The 25,487-nt window shown below is 43.0% G+C and overlaps 1 protein-coding gene across 1 annotated transcript; it reads left to right on the top strand.

The window, feature by feature from the left end:
- The first annotated feature begins 733 nt into the window (after positions 1–733).
- On the top strand, positions 734–17,337 carry TMEM52B (transmembrane protein 52B). Its single transcript, XM_069755880.1, has 4 exons — positions 734–771; positions 3,223–3,261; positions 3,478–3,647; positions 16,975–17,337. The coding sequence occupies exons 2-4, from the start codon at positions 3,242–3,244 to the stop codon at positions 17,187–17,189; spliced, it is 405 nt and encodes a 134-aa protein (XP_069611981.1). The 5' UTR covers positions 734–771; positions 3,223–3,241; the 3' UTR covers positions 17,190–17,337.
- Positions 17,338–25,487: the final 8,150 nt, after the last annotated feature.

Below are 25,487 nucleotides of genomic sequence, written 5' to 3'. Positions count from 1 at the left end.
GAGTGAAGGGCCAAGAAATGCTAAGCATCTCTGGGAACTCCTTCAAGATTGTTGGAAAACCATTCCCGGTGACTACCTCTTGAAGCTCATCAAGAGAATGCCAAGAGTGTGCAAAGCAGTCATTAAAGCAAAAGGTGGCTACTTTGAAGAACCTAGAATATAAGACATAATTTCAGTTGTTTCACACTTTTTTGTTAAGTATATAATTCCACATGTGTTAATTCATAGTTTTGATGCCTTCAGTGTGAATGTAAAATTTTCATAGTCATGAAAATACAGAAAAATCTTTAAATGAGAATGTGTGTCCAAACTTTTGGTCTGTACTGTATATATATATATATATATATATATATATATATATATATATACATATATATATATATATAATATTCATTATATAAACTAGGTCAGGTCACTGATTGGTCACTGACTGGTCAGAAGCCATACAGATGAATACTTAATCACAGCACCACATGAAAACCCCCCACAGGCCGCCCCGGAGTACGAGCATATCATAAACTGAAAATAAAGATTAAACAACAACCACAAGATGGATTTCATTAACCAATGTATCATTTTAATCAGTATAACGGCGCCAACCTGACACGTCTGTAGGTTACTGTGCACAATCCTGCTGAAAGGTTCCCTTTAATGTAAACATACATTTTATTCTCTTTTCCTAGTAGGTGTTCTTTATATTTATATATATGTATTGTTACTATTATAGGCATCTAAAGGAGACTGTGAAGTCGACTGTGAAAGCTCTAAACAGTGAGTAATATTCACAACTTTTGTAAGGCTATGGGTAAAATCGTTTTTTTCAAGGGCAAAAGTGCCTCATAAAATGAAAATAATGCAGAGCAATATCAAAACGACATTGCTGTGCAAATATTACATCTTATGTCACATCTTTTAATCACTTCATGGTATGGACACCCTAAAGCGGTTAAAAGAATTGTCATGATCAGTCTTCGGTCAGCTTGCTAACAAAATTATAGTGCAGGTGGTAAAGCCTTACGTCTCAAGAACGATGCTGCATGGAATCTGCCGGAAAAAGCACCGCTAAAATTAACACAATGCACAGCAAAGTCAAAATGACACTGCTGTGCATGTATTTAGTCTTATGTCACTTCTTTTAACCACTTCAGGGTTTGGAAACCATTCACTCTATATATGTAAAAATATACCAGTGGACACCAGTGGTGGAGCAGCTGCAAAAATTACTGAAAAAACACTGGCGAAGACTCTTCAGGAAAACGAATGATGGCATTTTCCTGAAGCACTTTGACCTTAAAAACTTGGTTGTTCCGCCAGCACCTTAAAGACCTCGTGTGCACATACCCTTAGGCTTTGTTAGTACTGAGTTTTTCAAGCAGAAACATCTTCAGGGATCTCTCCTGTTTTGGGGAGAAGTGGTTTTGAAGTCTTTTGATAACATTTTTTCCTTAAAGCGTTCTTTGCAGCCTTTTAATTGGACAGTGACTAGTTTGGAGAGGTTTCCTTCAGGACCTTCTTCAAAGAAGTTGATAAGTGAGAGCAGTAGTCACGACCGAGCTGCAGTCTGGTTGCGCTCTGGCACTTTACAGACATGGGATGTCACAGTCCAAGTGTGCTATAGGGCATGAGGTGAATCACGCTCACTTGTAGGCGCAGGCTTCCACTGCCTCCAGGCTTTCATCCTCAGGAGCCGCCACACACAATGCATGGGACATCAGGTTCTTTGCAATAGTCAAACTTTTACTAAACAGTCCAAGTTCATCAGGTGAGAACAGGTGGGTTAAGGCACAACAATTCACACTTGCTTCTTCCTTTGTACAACTCTTCTATTATTCCACAAGTTTATTCTGGACTACCCCCAAGCCCGCTGAGTCCATGAACCCCAGGGATTCGTTGTTCTCTGCCGCAGTGCACATGGGGCCTGTCACCTGCTCCTTATGTAACTCTGTGTCCATCGACCTCATGCTGTCAGAAGACCAGGCCCTCTCAATGGTACCTGGCCTGAGCCTTAGACTCCAGACATTGATGGAATATCCATCAGGGATCTCCATTTGGCTGTCCACTGCCCTGAATGTTTGGCCCATGCTGTCCCTAGCAACCCATCCCACCTGAATTTGAACTCCACTATCCACTTCACTAACTGACACTGAACTCCCTCTAACCAGGAAGTGCACCCCTAATAATCAGCACTAGTGCCCTCCCGCTTAGCTAAACCTATCCTTAACCACTTCACATATTACATGCTAGCCTACTATCGTTTTGGTACATTATATGCTGTGCTAAGCTTACCATTATGATATGTTCACATCATGCATTAATACTTTGTATCCTGGACATCACCATAATACATTATATCACATTATATTAGACACACGTTACTTTCAAATATAAAACCAATGACAATATTCACATAGTGCATCTGTTGTCTTCGGGGGCAGGAACAGACAGTTCACATCCCTACAAAGTGACATGCACTTTCTTTTTTTCCACATTGCATATTCCAAAATCTCTTCAAGAAATTAAAAAAGGTGAAGAAAAAAACAAATAATCATATGAACAGCAAACTGGATTTCCCATAGTAATAAACTGGAAGAATTTGATAAGAGTTTTTGAAGCGGTTCTAAGGAGGATTTTAATCAGAATCCACTCCAAAAAAAAAAGTTAAAAAAAATCAATGTGAACACAGTTTTAAATGTCTTCCAACACAATTGTTATGTATTTTAAGCACCTTTTTTTTTGGCTTGCTCAACAAAGGGGCTTGACCTAATAGAAAGTCAGTATGACTTTTCAGAGAATAGAGCATTACTGAAATTGCAACATCATGCACCGAAATGGTCTCAAAGTTTGTGACAAATTATATTATTGCTGCAAAGTAAATTAACATGTGGCAGAATCTTAGACTATAGAGTCTAAAGTTGCACCAAACTTATGAATTAGAATGAATAATTTTGATAAATTTGGGGCATTTTTAGACTGTCCTGTCTACATTTAAGATACCTTAAAGTTAGATTGTTTTACTAAACCGGTGACATTACAGATATATTTTCTATTTCTTCACAATATGGAGTCGAAATTAGCCATTTTAGATGCTAGATAGGCTTCTATGGATACCATATGACCAAATCATTCTACTTTGAACATGCATGAGTTATTGAAAAAGTAAAGTACATAAGTACCTAATGCTAAGTTCTAATTGATTTTTTTTTCTCTTGCTTGAACAAATAGCTGCCACAAGACAGAATGGATGAGCCAGTGGTACATTTGGTAAGAACTACAATCTGCTATAAAATACATTAAAAGGCTGCATTTTTTTGTATATTTTCTTGATAAAATTCTACTTTTTGTAGCAATGCAATAAAATCTAGAAAGTGATTTTCAGATTATAATGAGTCAGAAAGAGCAATATTATGCTAAACACGCTATAAAAAAATTAAAGCCTAATAGCTCTCAATTCTTTGTCATTTCTCTGTTCCATCTTAGGCTTGTGGTTACGGCAGGAGTATTGCTGCTAATGTTTGGAGTCACTTGTGCATGTCTACGTTGCTGGTACCTGAGACAACAGCGTTGCCCGGAGCGGGCAGGGGAACAGCCCTGTGAAGTCACAGTCATAGCCTTCGACCATGACAGTACCATCCAAAGTACTTTGACCTGTGAGTCACTTAAAAGGCAAATATATTGCATGGTTATCTCTTATCAAGCCATTACAGTACTGTACAGACATTTCAATAACACTAGTTACTATGCACACAGTGATTTTATTATGGCGGCATGACTTTTTTGGTTTAATTACAGTGTGTGCCTGTAAATTAGTTTTGGGCTTAGAAAGAAACAAGATTGTGCTGGCAGCTATACTGCGACTATAGCCGAGCCTTAAGGTACCGTCACATTTAGCGACGCTGCAGCGATATAGACAACGATGCCGATCGCTGCAGCGTCGCTGTTTAGGTCGTTGTGTGGTCGCTGGAGAGCTGTCACACAGACAGCTCTCCAGCGACCAACGATGCCGAAGTCCCCGGGTAACCAGGGTAAACATTGGGTTACTAAGCGCAGGGCCGCGCTTAGTAACCCGATGTTTACCCTGGTTACCATTGTAAAAGTTAAAAAAACCAAACAGTACATACTTACATTCCGGTGTCTGTCCCCCGGCGTCAGCTTCCCTGCACTGTGTCAGCGCCGGCCGGCCGTAAAGCAGAGCACAGCGGTGACACAGTCAGTGCGGGAAGCTGACGCCAGGGGACAGACATCAGAATGTGAGTATGTACTGTTTGTTTTTTTTAACTTTTACAATGGTAACCAGGGTAAACATCAGGTTACTAAGCGCGGCCCTGCGCTTAGTAACCCGATATTTACCCTGGTTACCAGTGAACACATCGCTGGATCGGCGTCACACACGCCGATCCAGCGATGACAGCGGGTGATCAGCGACCAAAAAAAAAGGTCCTGATCATTCCCAGCAACCAACGATCTCCCAGCAGGGGCCTGATCGTTGGTCGCTGTCACGCATAACGATTTCGTTACCGATATCGTTGCTACGTCACAAAAAGCAACGATATCGTTAACGAAATCATTATGTGTGAAGGTACCTTTAGAAATAAGGCAGGCTACAGGTTTATGAAGTTTCTTGGATGACAGAGTCCTTGTGGGACCCTTTTCAAATTCAATTTTTCCTTCTTGTCTTTCAAGAGCTATACTGTTTTAATTTTCCAGTTATCATTACCATTTTGATGCCCATACAGACTTTCTGATGGCTTTTTTATTCTATTTTTATTTTTTATTTTATTGTTAAGAGGCAAGTTGAACAAAAACAGAGTTGGGGCCATTTTGATTTTTTTTTTTCATTTCAGTTTTCACCATATGGAAAAAATACAATTTTGAAATTGTAACATCAAGAAATAAACCTCATGGAATTATGAAAATTACTAAATTGATAGACATGTTAACAATACGCAAATAGTAAAAAAATGGAAACAACATTTTCCAAACATCTTGATTTATTCAGTATCAAGTATAAACATCACATGCTGAATTACACGCACCTTGTCTGCTATCAATTAAGTTATTACTGATCGTTGAATGAATGTTTTGCCATGCTAAATGCATTTTGGTGGATCATCACGATCCACTGCTGGATCTCTGTTTGCAATTGCTGACCAATGACTTCCCAGATGTGCTCAATGGGAGACAAGTCAGGAGACACTGCAGACCATGGTAGCATGTTCACAGAAGTAACATACCTGGCATTGTTGTGTTGAAAAACAGCTCCTGTGACACTTTCACATTCCTTCACAAAGGCCTCTTCATGGCATTTCTGTCACATAGTGACTAGGGACTGTGGGCACCTACCCAATCCCTTGAACTAGGGGCTCCCTAGTCTATTCTGACCACTGGATTACTCCTGAAGGTGGAGACGCCGTGGTCACATGCCTTGCTATCATCCTATATTTACCCTTAACTGTTCCTTCTCCCACTCAGGGAGGTGTGAGTCCTAATTGTACAGGATTATGCTAACCAGACAAACAAGGGAAGACAGACAGGGATAAATTAAAACTACAATAATTCAAAATACACTAGCCAAATAACAGAGTGGAACACAAGTGTGGTATAGGAAAGTGAAGCCAAATAGAAGAGGATAAGGATGAGCATACAAATTCCTCCTGAACAAGTCTCCAAATGCCTACTCCAAACACGAACTTCACCTCCAACTCCTAGCCAGGCAGTAAGAACTATCACTGGTAATTCCCAAGTGTCAGTGGCAAGCATATATAGCAGAACTGAGCTGATTAACCCTTGCACTGCCAGTGAGGAAAAAACTTGCCCTGTTTAATAAGATGCTGAAACTGTTCTGATCAGTGCAGAAGTTCCTGAAACCAGACACCACAATCTTCTGGCCCCTCTCTGTTGTGGTATCCCCGTGACAGTAACCACCCTCCTAACATGGACCTCTGGAATCAGGTTTATCTGGATGTGAAGTGTGAGAAGACCGGATCAACCTGATCTCATGTACATCTGATGTTGGTACCCACATTCTCTCCTCAGACCTTAATTATTCCAGTGTACCAAATGTTGAAGCAAACAGCAAGCAAAATGAGAATCAGTAATCTTTGCTATATGGAATTCCAGATTTCCGATAACAATGACTGGGGAAGCAATATATTTCTTGGGGTGATCTGTGGAACAAATTATGAATCTTGAAAGTAGTTGGTAAACCAAGGCGAAATGCTACTGGATTAATTACAGCAACTATTTTATAGGGGTCGATGAACCTGGGTCCAAGTTTCCAAGAAGGAACCTTCAACTTAATGTTCTTCGAGGACAACCACACCAAATCACTAACAGTCAGGTCCAGACCCACCAAGCATTTCCGATCAGCCTTACTCTTATACTTAGACCCCATCCTCCTTAAATTATTAAGAACACCTTGCCAGATATATCAGATCGAATCCCATGTTATTTCACAATTTAATTACTTCCTCCCCCAATGAGATAAAGCATCCCCCTCAATGTTCTTATTCACTGGCCTATAAGGGTACCGTCACACTATACGATTTACCTACGATCACGACCAGCGATATGACCTGGCCGTGATCGTAGGTAAATCGTAGTGTGGTCGCTGGGGAGCTGTCACACAGACAGCTCTCCAGCGACCAACGATGCCGAGGTCCCTGGGTAACCAGGGTAAACATCGGGTAACTAAGCGCAGGACCGCGCTTAGTTACCCGATGTTTACCCTGGTTACAAGGGTTAAACTAAAAAAAAAAAACAGCACATACTTACATCTGGTGTCCGTCACATCCCTTGCCGTCTCTGCTTCCCGCACTATGACTGCCGGCTGTAAAGTGAAAGTGAAAGCACAAGCGCTGTGCTCTGCTTTCACTTTACGGCCGGCAGTCACAGTGCGGGAAGCAGAGACGGCAAGGGACGTGACGGACACCAGATGTAAGTATGGGCTGTTTGTTTTTTTTTAGTTTAACCCTTGTAACCAGGGTAAACATCGGGTAACTAAGCGCGGTCCTGCGCTTAGTTACCCGATGTTTACCCTGGTTACAAGCGAACGCATCGCTGGATCGCATCGCTAGATCGCTAGATCGGTGTCACACACACCGATCTAGCGATGACAGCGGGAGATCCAGCGATGAAAGAAAGTTCTAAACGATCTGCTACGACGTACGATTCTCAGCAGGATCCCTGATCGCTGCTGCGTGTCAGACACAGCGATATCGTAACGATATCGCTGGAACGTCACGAATCGTACCGTCGTAGCGATCGAAATGTTATAGTGTGACGGTACCCTAAGTCACAACAAAGTTGAATCTGTTAAAAAATAATGACCATCTTGCCTGCCTAGGTGTCAGATGTTTGACAGTTTTCAAATACAAACATTTGAACTGCCCCCTCCAAAAAAATGACACCACTTCTCAAAGGCCTACTTTATTGCCAAGAGTTGCCTTTTACCAATGTCCCCTATTAAAAATATCATCGTTTTTCTTGGCGGACGATGTTTTCTTGGAGAAGTATGCACACGGACGCCTTGTACTTGGGGATGAATCCTGTGACAATACTGCTTCAAGAAGGTCAGGCGTAACTACCCAGCGCATGCATGCAAGTGCCGGACAGGGATAAATGAAAACTACAGTCATAAAAAATACACTCACCAAACAACAGAGTGGAACACACAGGAGGTATAGGAAGGTGAAACCAAATAGGAGAGGATAAGTATGAACATGCAAACAAACTCCGGTCAACTATCTCCTGAACAACTCTCCAAACAACTACCCCAAACACAAACTTAATATAATGCAGGAATTTGTGAAACCAGATGCCGTGCTCTTCTGGCCCCTCTCTGTTGCGGTATCCCCGTGACAGTTTCCTATGTAGTCTCCAGACCAAACTCCAACTATCATTGCATCCAAGACAAAAGCAGTACTCATCGATGAAATAGCCCTCTATTCTATCTTCCATTGGTGTCATGCTCTGTATCATGATAGCCTTTGACAGTCATGGAATGAATTCAATGGAACATCTGTAGCCGGACATCTGGCTCCTAACCAAATGTCATGCAAATGCATGCTGATAGTTTGCATAGACTCTGTTTGATGCCTTAGGGTACCGTCACACTATACGATTTACCTACGATCACGACCAGCGATATGGCCTGGCCGTGATCGTAGGTAAATCGTAGTGTGGTCGCTGGGGAGCTGTCACACAGACAGCTCTCCAGCGACCAATGATGCCGAGGTCCCTGGGTAACCAGGGTAAACATCGGGTAACTAAGCGCAGGACCGCGCTTAGTTACCCGATGTTTACCCTGGTTACAAGCGTTAAACTAAAAAAAAACAAACAGCACATACTTACATTCTGGTGTCCGTCAGGTCCCTTGCAGTCTGCTTCCCGCACTCAGTGACTGCCGGCCGTAAAGTGAAAGTGAAAGCACAGCCGCTGTGCTCTGCTTTCACTTTACGGCCGGCAGTCACAGTGCGGGAAGCAGAGACGGCAAGGGACCTGACGGACACCAGAATGTAAGTATGTGCTGTTTGTTTTTTTTTAGTTTAACGCTTGTAACCAGGGTAAACATCGGGTAACTAAGCGCGGTCCTGCGCTTAGTTACCCGATGTTTACCCTGGTTACAAGCGAATGCATCCCTGGATCGCATCGCTAGATCGCTAGATCGGTGTCACACACACCGATCTAGCGATGACAGCGGGAGATCCAGCGATGAAAGAAAGTTCCATACGATCTGCTACGACGTACGATTCTCAGCAGGATCCCTGATCGCTGCTGCGTGTCAGACACAGCGATATCATAACGATATCGCTGGAACGTCACGAATCGTACCGTCGTAGCGATCGAAATGGTATAGTGTGACGGTACCCTTAGACTTAGTTTGCGATGTCTAATATCACTTGCAGTACAGAGTGGATCACTAAGCGTCATTCTCCTAATCTGAAAAGACCACATGGGCAATGCCATGAAGAGACCTACACGAATGAATGACACTGTGGAACTACTCCAAGGATTATGTTGTGGGGTTGCATAATGTACAGTACCCAGAACCCTCTACTGTAGTCTTCATTCAAGGTACACTAATAGCTTGGCTACATTGATTTGGTTGAGGAAACAGTGGTCAAGCCATTTTTCCTAAGTGTTCCAGGAGCCTTTTTGCAACACCCTAATTCAAAGCAGCATGTTGCTCATGCTTCTGTGAGCACTGTGCATGGCCGAAAGTTTCTACCATGGCCTACAGCCTCACATCAAGCTTATCTGGTATGTCTTTTGAGGGCAATTATGTGCCACTGATGTGCCTAAACATTGAAACCCCCCACAAGTGACACCATTTTGGAAAGTAGACCCCCTAAGGAACATTTCTAGATGTGTGGTGAGCAGTTTGACCCACCAAGTGCCTCACAGAAGTTTATAATGCAGGGCCATAAAAAATAAAAAATCTTATTTTTTCACAAAAATAATATTTTTACCCCCAATTTTTTATTTTTCCAAGGGTAAGAGAAGAAATTGGGCCCCAAAAGTTGTTGTACAATTTGTCCTGAGTACGCTGATACACCATATGTGGGGGTAAACCACTGTTTGGGCGCGTGGCAGAGCTCGGAAGTGAAGGAGCGCCATTTGACTTTTCAATGCAAAATTGACTGGAATTGAGATGGGACGCCATGTTGCGTTTGGAGAGAGAATGATGTGCCTAAACATTGAAACCCCCCACAAGTGACACCATTTTGGAAAGAAGACCCCCTAAGGAACTCATCTAGTTGTGTTGTGAGAGCTTTAAACCCCCAAGTGTCTCACTACAGTTTATAACGCAGAGCCGTGAAAATAAAAACTCTTTTTTTCCCACAAAAATTATTTTTTAGCCCCCAGTTTTGTATTTTTCCAAGGGTAACAGTTGAAATTGGACCCCAATAGTTGTTCTCCAATTTGTCCTGAGTACGCTGATACCCCATATGTGAGGGGGAACCACCGTTTGGGCGCATGGGAGAGCTCGGAAGGGAAGGAGCACCATTTGGAATGCAGACTTAGATGGAATGGTCTGCAGGCGTCACATTGCGTTTGCAGAGCCCCTAATGTACCTAAACAGTAGAAACCCTCCACAAGTGACCACATATTGGAAACTAGACCCCCCAGGGAACTTATCTAGATGTGTTGTGAGAACTTTGAACCCCCAAGTGTTTCACTACAGTTTATAACGCAGAGCCGTGAAAATAAAAAAATATTTTTGTGGAAAAAATAGATTTTTCAGCCCCCAGTTTAGTATTTTCCCAAGGGTAACAGGAGAAATTGGACCCCAAAAGTTGTTGTCCAATGTGTCCTGAGTACGCTGATACCCCATATGTTGTGGTAAACCCCTGTTTGGGCGCATGGGAGAGCTCGGAAGGGAAGGAGCACTGTTTTACTTTTTCAACACAGAATTGGCTGGAATTGAGAACGGACGCCATGTCGCATTTGGAGCGCCCCTGATATGCCTAAACAGTGGAAACCTCACAATTATAACTGAAACCCTAATCCAAACACACCCCTAATCCTAATCCCAATGGTAACCCTAACCACACCCCTAACCCTAACACACCCCTAACCCGAATCCCAACCCTATTTTCAACCATAAATGTAATCCAAACCCTAACCGTAACTTTAGCCCCAACCCTAACTTTAGCCCCAACCCTAACCCTAACTTTAGCCCCAACCCCAATTGCAGCCCTAACCCTATGTTGTGAATTCTGTGGCCAAGCTCCCTCCTGTGGTCGTGAGTGGTACTTCGGCTGGTTGTCTATGAGCTTCCTTTGGTGGATGAGAGTGGTACTGCGGCTTCTGAGTTTCCTTCCTCAGGTGATGAGGTTAAGTCGTTAGGTGCTGCTCTATTTAACTCCACCTAGGTGCTTTGATCCTGGCCTCCAGGCAATGTTCTAGTATTGGTCTTGCTTCCTCCTGGATCGTTCCTGTGGCCTTTCTATCCTGCATAAGCTAAGTTCTGCTTGTGTTATTTTTGTTTGCTATATTTTCTGTCCAGCTTGCTATATTGGTTTTTCTTGCTTGCTGGAAGCTCTGAGACGCAGAGGGAGCACCTCCGTACCGTTAGTCGGTGCGGAGGGTCTTTTTGCCCCTCTGCGTGGTTGTTTGTAGGTTTTTGTGTTGACCGCAAAGCTATCTTTCCTATCCTCGGTCTATTCAGTAAGTCGGGCCTCACTTTGCTAAATCTATTTCATCTCTGTGTTTGTATTTTCATCTTTACTCACAGTCATTATATGTGGGGGGCTGCCTTTTCCTTTGGGGAATTTCTCTGAGGCAAGGTAGGCTTATTTTTCTATCTTTAGGGCTAGTTAGTTTCTCAGGCTGTGCCGAGTTGCATAGGGAGCGTTAGGCGCAATCCACGGCTACCTCTAGTGTGGTGTGATAGGATTAGGGATTGCGGTCAGCAGAGTTCCCACGTCTCAGAGCTCGTCCTATGTTTTTGGTAATTGTCAGGTCACTTTGTGTGCTCTGAACTTCAAGGTCCATTGTGGTTCTGAATTACCTGTTCATAACACCCTAGCCCTAGCCCTAACCCTAGCCCTAACCCTAACCCTAGCCCTAACCCTAAAGCTAGCCCTAACCCTATCCCTAGCCCTAACCCTGATGGAAAAATGGAAATAAATAAATTTTTTAAAAAAATTTATTTTTCCCTAACTAAGGGAGTGATGAAGGGGGGTTTGATTTACTTTTATAGCGGGTTTTCTAGCGGATTTTTATGTTTGGCAGCTGTCACACACTAAAAGACGCTTTTTATTGTAAAGAATATTTTTTACATTACCACATTTCCATATTTTGGTCCACAGAGTCATGTGAGGTCTTGTTTTTTGCGGGACGAGCTGACGTTTTTATTGGTAACATTTTCGGGCACGTGACATATTTTGATCGCTTTTTATTCCGAGGCAGAATGACCAAGAACCAGCTATTCATGAATTTCTTTTGGCGGGGTGTTTATACCGTTCCACGTTTGGTAAAATGGATAGAGCAGTTTTATTGTTCGGGTCAGTACGATTGCAGCGATACCTCATTTAGATCATTTTTTTATGTTTTGGCGCTTTTATACGATAAAAACTATTTTATAGAAAAAATAATTATTTCTGCATCGCTTTATTCTGAGGACTATAACTTTTTTATTTTTTTGCTGATGATGCTGTATGGCGGCTCATTGTTTGCAGGACAAGATGACATTTTCAGCGGTACCATGGTTATTTATATCAGTCTTTTTGATTGCGTGTTATTCCACTTTTTGTTCGGCGGTATGATAATAAAGCGTTGTTTTTTGCCTCGTTTTTTTTTTACGGTGTTCACTGAAGGGGATAACTAGTGGGACAGTTTTATAGGTCGGGTCGTTACGGACGTGGCAATACTGAATATATGTACTTTTATTTTTTTTTATTTAGATAAAGAAATGTATTTATGGGAACAATATTTTTTTGGGGGGGGAATTTTTAAAAAAATTTTTTTACACATCTGAATATTATTTTTTTTACACTATAACATTGCCCCGGGGGGCATCATGTTATAGTGTAAGATCGCTGACCTGACACTTTGCTGTGCACTGTGTCAGATCAGCGATCACACAGGAACAGCACTGGCTTCCCGGCGCCTGCTCTGAGCAGGCGCTGTGAAGCCACCTCCCTGCAGAACCCGGATGCAGCCCCGCAGCCATTTTGCTGCAGGGAGGAGGAGGTAAGGACCCTCGGAGCAACGCGATCACATTGCGTTGCTCCGAGGGTCTCAGGGAAGCGCGCAGGGAGCCTGCTCCCTGCGCAATGCTTCCCAATACAGCCGGAACACTGCGATCATGTTTGATCGCGGTGTGCCGGGGATTAATGTGCCGGGGCGGTCTGTGACCGCTCCTGGCACATAGTGCCAGATGTCAGCTGCGATAGTCAGCTGACACCCGGCTGCGATCGGCTGCGACCCCCCCCCCCCCCCGGGGCCACCCGGCCGCAATCGACTATGACATCCAATGTCAGATAGGGGTTAAAAACTGGTTTAAAAATTATATAGACCAAATTCATAAAGATGAATTTTGTACAATGCATAGATAAAATAAAAGCATATTGTATGAGACACACATGATTGTGTGATATAGAAAAGGTACAGAGGGGGAGGATCAGAAGGGAAAAAATGGTTGAATGGTAATAATGAGAAAAAAAAGGAACTACCGTATTTTTCGGACTATAGGACACACCAGACCATAAGACGCACCCCAAATTTTGGGGTGGAAAATGGCAAAAAAAATAGATTTTTATAAGATGGGGGTCCGTCTTATTGTCCGAATTTAAGGTATCTTACCTGAGGGCCGGCGGTGGTAGAGCGTGGTTACAGGAGGCGTGGTCCCTTCCTCAGGAAGCCGGCGGCGGCAGAAGTGGGGCAATGCTGCAGTCCTGGAGTATCCCAGCAATGCGATGTTGCGGGTCCGGTATTGGCAGTGAGGCACAGCAGAGTACGTTGCATGGAACAGGGTCCCTTCCTCAGGATGCCAGAAGTAGAAATGTGACGATGCTGCAGCCCGGTGTCCACGGTGAACAGAGCTGAGAGCATCATTGGTTTCTCGACGGCCATTTTCCTGAGGCTGCGCGTGCGCAGATTGAGATCTAGGCAGCCCCCGGCTTAAGGAAAATGGATGCCGAGATCTCAATCAGCGCACGCGCAGCCTCAGGCGGTCATTTTCCTGAAGCCGAGGGCTGCCGAGATCTCAAGCCCACAGCCTCAGGAAAATGGAGCTCAAGAGGTCAACCGAGATCTCAATCAGCGCACGTGCCACTTACGGCAGCCAATGGCTTCAAGAAGATGACCGCAGGGAAACCAATGATGCTCTCCGCACTTCTCACAGCCAACACTGAGCTTCAGCATCTCCACAATTCTGCCAAAGCTGGTTCCCTGAGGAAGAGAAGCTGCTACACCACTGCTGCAAACCCCTCGGTAAGCATGCATTCGGTCTATAAGACACACACCCCCATTTTCCTCCCAAATTTTTTGGGGAAAAAGTGCGCTTTATAGTCCAAAAAATACAGTAAGTCCTATGATAAAGAATAACGACGTCCCATCTGTGTAAGGGCTTGAGCACACATCCATATTTTCTCTCATACAAGAAAAGCAGCCCAATTATACCCTGAGTTTGACCAGAGTGTGAGCATAGTGTGCTTCGATTTTCTTGCCAGAGAATAAGATGACAAAAAACTATATTTTTCCAATCTGTCTGAAGAAGGTCCTTATGACCAAAATGTCACTGTTTTTGGATTGCTTTTCTAAAAAATCTGATACAAATATTCTGCAACTAAGTAGCATGCCAGATTTTTTTCTCACTAAAATCGGACAGCCCTCAGATTTCACACGAGTGCAGACCTACTTTTTCCACAGACTCATTGACTTGCATGGCCGAGTACAATCCGGATATCAGATGCCAATCGTGCATGCTGCAATTTTGTCTGTCTGAGGAAAAAAAATCAGACATGTGCACAACCCCATAGAATAATATTACTCTGAGTGCAATCCAATGTTATTCACCGAAAATACAGTTGTCTACACAATCCCTAAAGGAGACAACATATTACAAATGTACCAGAAGTCCCACCACACCCAACATTTATTTTACATTTTCCATAGTGCTCCATGAAATAGATTAGAAGCTTGTGATGTACTCCATGCCTGCTTGCAGTGGCTTGGACTGGCCCACAGGAGAATAAGAAAATCCTCCGGTGTGCCCCTGTGCAAGAGTGGGCCACCACCCTCTTATATGAACAGCACCTGGCACATACTTAAATCACTATGTACAGACAGAGGCGGCATCTTATTCATTTAACAATCTACCCAGTTCATTGTTCTATAAAATTGTGATTGAGGATAATGTCACATTTGCATGAAGCTGAAAAGTGGGGTCCTGGAGTTGGTTACTGGTGGGACCTTGGCACCCCCAGTCCAACACTACTTGCACGTCCTTATCAATGGTTCAGAATAGTTAGCGAAATATGTCTATAATAATAATAATATCTTTTTATTTTTATAGCGCAAACATATTCCGCAAATGTTGGGTGGAAATCAGTCACAGCTTTGCTCTTATATAAAGCAAAACATACAGAACAACCAACTTGATAAACGGTCCCGCTGGGATATGCATAGCATCGAGCCGGTATGCAAATCCATACGAACTGGGGTTTTCTCCATAATAACTATTTCTATAGCGGAAACATATTCCGCAGCGCTTTACATGTCATTGGGTACTTGTACAGAAAATGAGAACATAACAGGGTACAATGTGGTATACTTTTATTCTAAATATTACCCAAACATGGTCATATAGGCAGTATAAATATAATTTAAAAGGCAGAATTGCAACCTACGGAATTCAGTTATATTACGCTGCATATTCACTTGCGGAAAATCCACTGTGATTCACAGAGCCAGTAAAGTGCATTAAACTTTAAGAAATCTAATTGACATGCTGCAATATATATTCACAACGTAAATTGAGTTAGCGATCTACAGAATGTCAATTTATGCTGCTGATATAAGTGTGAATTTTACACTTTGCTATGGAAATTTCAACTTTCTCGCTATGACATCCACAGCGGTAATTACTACCGGTGGTCCGCAATAATTAGCCTCTATGTGAACGGAGCCTTAAAGAGCCTCGATCCTCATTTTGATGATGTTTACTGGTATGGAATTTAATTTAGTAAAGATACGATCAGTAAGGTTACATAAGTAATGGATCAGTAATTCAGTTATTTTTTCACGCGTTTACACTTCTTAAGAAAGCCTGGCTTCATTTCTTCATAACCTTAAATTGAAATCTAAACTCAGTTTTTTTTTGGCAGGAACATCTACTAAAATACAGAAGCAGAGAAGCTACTTCTATTGATTGTAACCTGATAAATTAAGTGTATTTTTTTTGTAGAGCATCTGTCACCACTCACCACTCACCAGTAGTGTTGAGCGATACCTTCCGATATTTGCAAGTATCGGATGGTATCGGCCGATACCGACAAAATATCGGATCTCGCCGATACCGAGTTCCGATACCAATACAAGTCAATGGGACACAAATATCGGAATGTATCCTGCATGGTTCCCAGGGTCTGAAGGAGAGGAAACTCTCATTCAGGCCCTGAGATCCATATTAATGTAAAAAATAAAGAATAAAAATAAAAAATATGGCTATACTCACCCCTCCGAAGAACCCTGGCTGTCACCGCTGCAAGCGTTCGCCTCCGTCCTTAAGAATGCTGTGAGTGAAGGACCTTCGATGACGTCGTGGTCAGGTGAGCGGTCACGTGAGCGGTCAGGTGACCGGACCGCAACGTCATCGAAGGTCCTTCACTCACAGCATTCTTAAGGACGGAGGCGGACGCTTGCAGCGGTGACAGCCAGGGTTCTTCGGAGGGGTGAGTATAGCCATATTTTGTATTTTTATTCTTTATTTTTTACATTAATATGGATCCCCGGGCCTGAAGGAGAGTTTCCTCTCCTCCAGACCCTTGGAACCATACGCACCGCACACTCCGATACCGATTTCCGATATCAGAAAAATATCGGATCTCGGTATCGGAATTCCGATACAGCAAGTATCGGCCGATACCCGATACTTGTAGTATCGGAATGCTCAACACTAGTCACCAGATATTATAATACAAACTTTATAAATTATTATATAGATCCCTTAGACCTGATTGGGCAGATGTACTAACTTAGAAAAAAAAATCAATTTCAGAATGGCTGTATAATCAGTATTAAAATGTTTCCTTCCTGATATTTCATCACTAGTCGTTCATTTTACTATCAGTTTTGGAAAACATTAAAAAAGGATTATACAGTCACATGACATTTAAAGGTAAGTACACTAGCCTCCTCATCAGGAATAAGATATTCAATTTTGTTAATGTATGCAGTTTGTATGATAGGATTTGGTGATAGATTCCCTGTAACCCCTGACTTGACACTCTATTCTTGTTTTCACAGCTCTCCAGTCTGTCTTTGGTCCAGCTGCTCGGAGGATATTTGCTGTTTCTCACTCCCATGTTCCTCCAGTTCAATTTCCTTATACCGGACCAGAAACCCCTCCATGTTATGAGGAAGCCCTGCACATGAGTAGATTCACTGTCACCCGGAGCACTCACAAAGTTCCCCCTCTTGCCTCGGTTCCTGAAGAAAGGAATGAAATTCCTATACCATAAAAAATTGACAATGAATAGAATCATAGCATTGCACATGCCAAGACATGCACTAGAAATGGAAAATATATAGCGTGAAGATTTATCACCTCTAAATACCTCTGTTTCTTTAATCTTATTTGTAATAAATCTTTTTTGCCTTTCTTTTCAACAGATTTCTCAATATCGGCTTTTTGGCAGTGTACATAAGAGAAGAGAATATTTGTTTTATAAAACGATTAGAAAAATATGCAAGATAATAAGGAAATACTACATATTTTACAACAATGCACATTTCCTCCCCAGAAAAGGAGAGGACTTGAACTTGTGTGCCACCTATTGTATGTAGCAATCCTAAAAGTCAATATCAATGCTTTAACGAGGCTTACCACATGACTTAAGGTACCGTCACATTTAGCGACGCTGCAGCGATATAGACAACGATGCCGATCGCTGCAGCGTCGCTGTTTAGGTCATTGTGTGGTCGCTGGAGAGCTGTCACACAGACAGCTCTCCAGCGCCCAACGATGCCGAAGTCCCCGTGTAACCAGGGTAAACATCGGGTTACTAAGCGCAGGGCTGCGCTTAGTAACCCGATGTTTACCCTGGTTACCATTGTAAAAGTTAAAAAAAACAAACAGTACATACTTACATTCCGGTGTCTGTCCCCGGCGTCAGCTTCCCTGCACTGTGTCAGCGCTGGCCGGCCGTAAAGCAGAGCACAGCGGTGACGTCACCGCTGTGCTCTGCTTTACGGCCGGCGCTGACAGTCAGTGCAGGGAAGCTGACGGCGGGGGATGTGACAGACACCGGAATGTAAGTATGTACTGTTTGTTTTTTTTAACTTTTACAATGGTAACCAGGGTAAACATCGGGTTACTAAGCGCAGCCCTGCGCTTAGTAACCCGATATTTACCCTGGTTACCAGTGAACACATCGCTGGATCTGCGTCATACACGCTGATCCAGTGATGACAGCGGGTGATCAGCGACCAAAAAAAAGGTCCTGATCATTCCCAGCGACCAACGATCTCCCAGCAGGGGCCTGATCGTTGGTCGCTGTCACGCATAACGATTTAGTTAACGATATCGTTGCTACGTCACAAAAAGCAACGATATCGTTAACGAAATCGTTATGTGTGAAGGTACCTTTAAAATAAGAAGCAAAATCAGACACTCCATTGGCAGACACAAGTTTCTGAATATTTACCCTTCATCAGTGCAAAGCAGGAGATCTAAATTAGCTGGGTGAGAGGCCTCTGACTGAGGGGGGTTCTAAATGGGATCGTTTCTATAGTTTGAGAATGCCAGGCTGGCTTGAGGAAACTTATAAGCCGTACAATGCTCCTCCCAAAATTGAAATATGCAAATAACTCTTCAGAGAGGAAGAAGACAGGAACTGTAGTGCCACCTATTGGGGTAGCAATCCCAAAAGACAATATAAACCCTTGAACAAGTCTTGCCACATGATTTAGGATTATAATCCAGACCAGGCACATTTCAGAGTGTTTGTTTCCCCTTAGACTCCCTGTCAGAGCCTCTCACCTAGTCAAATCAGACCTCCTGCTTTGCCACGATGAGGGGTAAACACCCAGAAAAACATGTCTGCAAATGAAGTTTCTGATTTGGCTTCTTATCCAAAGTCATGTGGCAAGGCTCATTAAAGGGTCAATAATGACAGGCCTCCGTGGTGCACTGCTTGTAAACAAATTTTTAGAGATCCCTCTCAAATGGCCACATCTCCATTACTGACAGCACCATTGAGAATATTATATATTTTAAAGGGAAGTTGCCTTTTGACTTAAATGAGTTGTCCCATCTGGTACATTTATGGCATTTCAACAGGATTTGCTATAAATGTCCAAGAGATGCGTATCCCACCACTGGAAGAATGGATGACAGGATGGATCTTAGCTACATTTGCTGTGTTGTTAAATTTACACTATTATTCACTTCAAAGCCAGGACCATATCATGTTTGGGCCATACATTTTGGCTATATCAAGACTTTCATCTGAAGCCCTGGAATATCGGGATTTGGATGGAACTTACAATGGTGCAATTCACTATAATAAGACAGAGGGATTCAGCTCAAGGGGCAAAACATCTGAGTGGGCCTCAAACCGGTAACCCTGATTACAACTACGATGGGTTGACCTGGCTGTTGATGAAAATAAATCTACACAAAGACCAACACCGATATTACGGCCACATGGTGACATATAGTGGTAGATGCCAGTCCTGCAGGACATGCAAGAGATTACAGTACAGTTATAAATGGTGATTTATAGCTGATGTTTTGGAGTCGCTCACTTTTCCTGTCTTTTCCATCTAGCCCAGAACGTCATGACAACTTCTTCCAGCCAGGACTCGTCTGCGGTGATTACAACAGAGACACATTGATAGTATTATTTTATACTTATCACATTTTCTGCACCGTTACCATCTATTTCCTACCTGCAAAACCGTCTCATCCTGCTGTCACCCAATACTGAACCGCTGCTGCCGTATGTGTAACAATTATTACACAACTCCTCCACATTGTCCCCCAAACTGTATAATGGCCCCCTCATTTTCGCTCCCCTCCTTCCCAGAGCCATAACTTTTTTATTTTTCCGTCAATATGGCCATGTGAGGGCTTGTTTTTCGCGGGACAAATTGTACTTTTGAGTGACATCATTTGTTTTACCGTGTTGTGTACTAGAAACCGGGAAAAAAATTCCAAGTGCGATGAAATTGCAAAAAAAAGTGCAATCCCACACTGGTTTTTTGTTTTGCTTTTTTGCTAGGTTCACTAAATGATAAAACTAACCTGCCACTATGATACTCTAGGTCATTACAAGTTCACAGACAACAAACATGTCTAGGTTATGTTTTACCTAAGTGGTAAACAAAAATTCCAAACTTTGCTTAAAAAAAATAAAAAATTGCGCAATTTCCAGTACCCGTAGCGTCTCCATTTTTCGTGATCTGGGGTCAGGTGAGGGCTTATTTTTTGCGTGCCAAGCTGACATTTTTAATGATGCCATTTTGGTACAGATACGATATTTTGATCCCCCGTTATTACATTTTAATTCAATGTCATGGCGATCAAAAAAACATAATTCTGGAGTTTAGAATTTTTTTCTCACTACGCCGTTTAGGCTAATCCTTTTTTTTATTGGTAGATTTGGGCGATTCTCAACGCGGCGATACCAAATATGTGTAGGTTTGATTTTTTTTGTATTGTTTTATTTTGAATGGGACGAAAGGGGGGAAATTTAAACTTTTATATTTTTTTATTTTTTTCCTATTTTTTTAAAACATTTTTTTTTTTTTTACTTTTGCTATGCTTCAATAGCCTCTATGGGAGGCTAGAAGCTGGCACAACTCAATCGGCTCTGCTACATAGGAGCGATCGTCAGATCGCCACTATGTAGTAGAGTTACTGTATTGCTATGAGAGCCGACCACAGGGTGGCGCTCATAGAAATCCGGCATCAACAACCATAGAGGTCTCAAGGAGACCTCAGGTTGTCATGCTGACGCATCGCTGACCCCCGATGATTACCAGCCCGATGGCCGGAAGCTGTAGTTAAATGCCGCTGTCAGCGTTTGACAGCGACATTTAACTAGTTAATAGCAGCGGGTGAATCGCGATTCCACCCTCCGCTATTGCGGGCACATGTCAGCTGTTCAAAACAGCTGACATGTCCCGGCCTTGATGCGGCCTCACTGCCGACGGAGTTCGGTAAGGGGCTAAGACAAGCACCGAACTTTGAGGACCAGTCACATCTGCAAATCGCGGTCATGTCTGGCTCCATGTGCAGCTCTGTGTGCTCGTTTCTTACACTCACTACAGTTTTCCGTAAATCAGACATGACTAGCGAATGCTGTGATTTTTTTTCCACGCAGACATGAAGTCTATGGGTACAATAGCCTATGTGCACACAGGCTAAGATTGGTCTATATGGTGTTCTTGTTCGGCCTGTTGTGCACACAGACGGCACACGGACTGAAAATACTCTTATGTGATATATGATCTGTGTGATATAAGCAGCTCTTCATATTTTAGTGTTATGGGCCTTAGATTTAATGGTATATTACATATTATCATCTCACAGTCCCCACCTGTATTCTCCCTTCCTACTGCTTCTCAGAGAAAACATATAATTCCCAAATTTGCACACATTACTTTTATGACCCATGATCTTTTGTACAGCTCAATTAATAAGCTAATTTTCATTGCCAGAGAATAGTATTTTGGTTTATTCCCCTTGGTACAGTTCTTTTATTGAAGAACGACACTTGTTTTCATATCGGCTTATTAACACAGTCCGTGTTATCTAAAGAAATCATCTCTAATATATTCAGGAGCAAATTGAAAAATAACCAGAGAGTTGCTGACATAATTTTATTAATCACAGTTTATATTGTCATTTTGCTAAATTACAGCCAAATTAGTAACCTGTGAGGTTAGGCTGTGGGCACATGTTGTGTTTTTCCTGCATTTTTTCAGTGCAGATTTGTCACAAAATCGGAAGTTTACTAGTACCAGCAAAGTGACGCATATTTGTTGCAGATTTAATTCTGCAGCATGTCAAATCTTTCAGCGTTTTTGCTGCAGATTTCAACTATACTAACGAGTGGGGCAAAATCTGCACCAAAGCGCCTCTGCATTTTTTCTGCCATGAGATGCAGAAATTGTGCAGAAATTCCACTATGTGCACATACCCTAAATTCAGACTACTCTTTGTATACAACAAGTAAATCACCTATTGTATACACTGACATTACCAAGAACAATGAACTTTTTGATGTGATGTGTATTTTGGAGCAGATCCTGTAAACATTCCTCTATATGTCTATTCTCAAACAGTCTCTGCTAGAAAAAAAAATGTTCCCAATTTGACTACTAGGAGTTTTTTTGGAGCAGAAAGTCCAAGTTTTTGAGGTATTTTGAGTTCTTCTACAAGGTTTTGGAGCAGGAACTGAGAGGAAGCTGATAAGAAACTGCTCAAATCCTCCTAAAAAATGTGGAGATTATGCCCAGTTTCCTATCCAAAATTCAGCAACTTAACAAGATAGAGTAAAAATGCTGGCGGTGGAGCTGTCACAAGCAAAGCCACCGGCGAAGCAGCCTCAGAAAAATGACAGCCATTTTTTTTCACTCCGTTGAATAATGCAAGGGTTTTAGCAAAAACCATGCCAAAATGCTCCAAAACACTTCCAGGCGTCCTATAAGCATCTTTTAGAATCTCCCACTGACATTGTAAAGTACAAAGCGTCTTCCAAGCAGAGAACGACAGAAGAATGGACACCTCATTTCTTTTAACCACTTGGCATGTTTATGGATCTGAAGGGAATGGTGCACTCAGGATTTCTTTGTCAGACGGTGGCTAAATGTGGGTACTATTGTTTTGCATATTTGTGCCCTGTCACAGGTGCATATTATTGAAAGAGGTACAGTGGCATGAAAAAGTTTGGGCACCCCTGTCAAAATTGCTATTATTGCGACCAGTTAAGCAAATTGAAGGGGAAATGATCTCTAAAAGGCCTAGAGATAAGATGACACATTTTTGTTGTATTTTAGGATATATATATATATATATATATATATCTATAATATAACGCTGGGAGCGTCACTCTGTCCGAAGCCTTTATAGACTGCGCAAGCGCCGGCGCAGATTGGGCCTCACAGAGTGACGCTCCCGGGAGATCGCGGTATGCGTTAACACTGAACGCACACCGCGATCTCCAACAGAGAAGCAGGGACAGCCAGGAGGGTGAGTATCGGCTATATTCACCTGCCCTCTGTTCCACCGCTGCGCGCCGCCATCTTCCCGGTCCTCGGCCTGTGACCTTCAGTTCAGAGGGCGCAATGACATGCTTAATGCACGCCAGCGCCGCCCTCTGACTGACCAGTCACAGCCAGAGGACCGGGAAGATGGCGGCGCGCAGCGGTGGAACAGAGGACAGGTGAATATAGTAAGTGCTGGGGGGCCTGAGCTGGCGGCGATACCGGCACCTGACCCCCACAGCTGTTGTGAATTCCGCTCTTGGGCTCCCTCCGGTGGTTGTAAGTGGCACTTTTGTGAGTTCTGCTCTTGGGCTCCCTCTTGTGGTTTCAAGTGGTATGGCTGCTCCTTGGATTTAGCTGTCAGCAGCTGCTTCTACTGATTGTCTTTTCTGCTCGGCTATTTATGCCTGGCTCTTTCCTTCAGCCAGTGCCACTTGTAAATGGTTCCTGGTTGGATTCACATCTCTTTGGATTTCCCTGTTAGGCTACGTTCACATTGGCGTTCCGCCAATGTGCGTCGCTGTTGCAGCGGCGACGCAGCGGCGACGCAGCGGCGACGCGCCCCTATGTTTAACATAGGGGACGCGTGCGTCGTTTTGGTGGCGTTTTTCGCCACGTGCGTCGTTTCCGACGCTAGCGTCGGACGCAAGAAAACGCTACATGTAGCATTTTCTGTGCGTCCGATTTTCGTCGGAAAACGACGCATGCGTCGCAAAACGCGCGCGTTTTTGAGCGTTTGCGCGCGTTTTAGCGTGCGGCGCGCGTTGCGTCGCCGACGCACGGCGGCGCAACGCTAATGTGAACGTAGCCTTATCCTGACCAGTTCAGCAAAGCTAAGTTCTTGCTTGCTCTTTTCTGTCCACAGATTGTGGACTTATCCATTCTGTGCCTTCTATGTTTGTCCAGCTTATCAGTATGATTTATATCTGTGTTGCTGGAAGCTCTGGGAAGCAGATTTACCCTCCACACCTTTAGTCAGGTGTGGAGATTTTTGTAATCTCTGCGTGGATTTTTGTAGTGTTTTATACTGACCACACAGTATTCCATCCTAACATAGTAACATAGTAACATAGTTAGTAAGGCCGAAAAAAGACATTTGTCCATCCAGTTCAGCCTATATTCCATCATAATAAATCCCCAGATCTACGTCCTTCTACAGAACCTAATAATTGTATGATACAATATTGTTCTGCTCCAGGAAGACATCCAGGCCTCTCTTGAACCCCTCGACTGAGTTCGCCATCACCACCTCCTCAGGCAAGCAATTCCAGATTCTCACTGCCCTAACAGTAAAGAATCCTCTTCTATGTTGGTGGAAAAACCTTCTCTCCTCCAGACGCAAAGAATGCCCCCTTGTGCCCGTCACCTTCCTTGGTATAAACAGATCCTCAGCGAGATATTTGTATTGTCCCCTTATATACTTATACATGGTTATTAGATCGCCCCTCAGTCGTCTTTTTTCTAGACTAAATAATCCTAATTTCGCTAATCTATCTGGGTATTGTAGTTCTCCCATCCCCTTTATTAATTTTGTTGCCCTCCTTTGTACTCTCTCTAGTTCCATTATATCCTTCCTGAGCACCGGTGCCCAAAACTGGACACAGTACTCCATGTGCGGTCTAACTAGGGATTTGTACAGAGGCAGTATAATGCTCTCATCATGTGTATCCAGACCTCTTTTAATGCACCCCATGATCCTGTTTGCCTTGGCAGCTGCTGCCTGGCACTGGCTGCTCCAGGTAAGTTTATCATTAACTAGGATCCCCAAGTCCTTCTCCCTGTCAGATTTACCCAGTGGTTTCCCGTTCAGTGTGTAATGGTGATATTGATTCCCTCTTCCCATGTGTATAACCTTACATTTATCATTGTTAAACCTCATCTGCCACCTTTCAGCCCAAGTTTCCAACTTATCCAGATCCATCTGTAGCAGAATACTATCTTCTCTTGTATTAACTGCTTTACATAGTTTTGTATCATCTGCAAATATCGATATTTTACTGTGTAAACCTTCTACCAGATCATTAATGAATATGTTGAAGAGAACAGGTCCCAATACTGACCCCTGCGGTACCCCACTGGTCACAGCGACCCAGTTAGAGACTATACCATTTATAACCACCCTCTGCTTTCTATCACTAAGCCAGTTACTAACCCATTTACACACATTTTCCCCCAGACCAAGCATTCTCATTTTGTGTACCAACCTCTTGTGCGGCACGGTATCAAACGCTTTGGAAAAATCGAGATATACCACGTCCAATGACTCACCGTGGTCCAGTCTATAGCTTACCTCTTCATAAAAACTGATTAGATTGGTTTGACAGGAGCGATTTATCATAAACCCATGCTGATATGGAGTTAAACAGTTATTCTCATTGAGATAATCCAGAATAACATCCCTCAGAAACCCTTCAAATATTTTACCAACAATAGAGGTTAGACTTACTGGCCTATAATTTCCAGGTTCACTTTTAGAGCCCTTTTTGAATATTGGCACCACATTTGCTATGCGCCAGTCCTGCGGAACAGACCCTGTCGCTATAGAG

Source organism: Ranitomeya imitator, chromosome 2 (assembly GCF_032444005.1).
Source record: "Ranitomeya imitator isolate aRanImi1 chromosome 2, aRanImi1.pri, whole genome shotgun sequence".
NCBI classification, from domain to species: Eukaryota; Metazoa; Chordata; class Amphibia; order Anura; family Dendrobatidae; genus Ranitomeya; species Ranitomeya imitator.
Note: the sequence above shows the minus strand (reverse complement) of the source record. Positions and strands in the feature narration are given on the sequence as shown.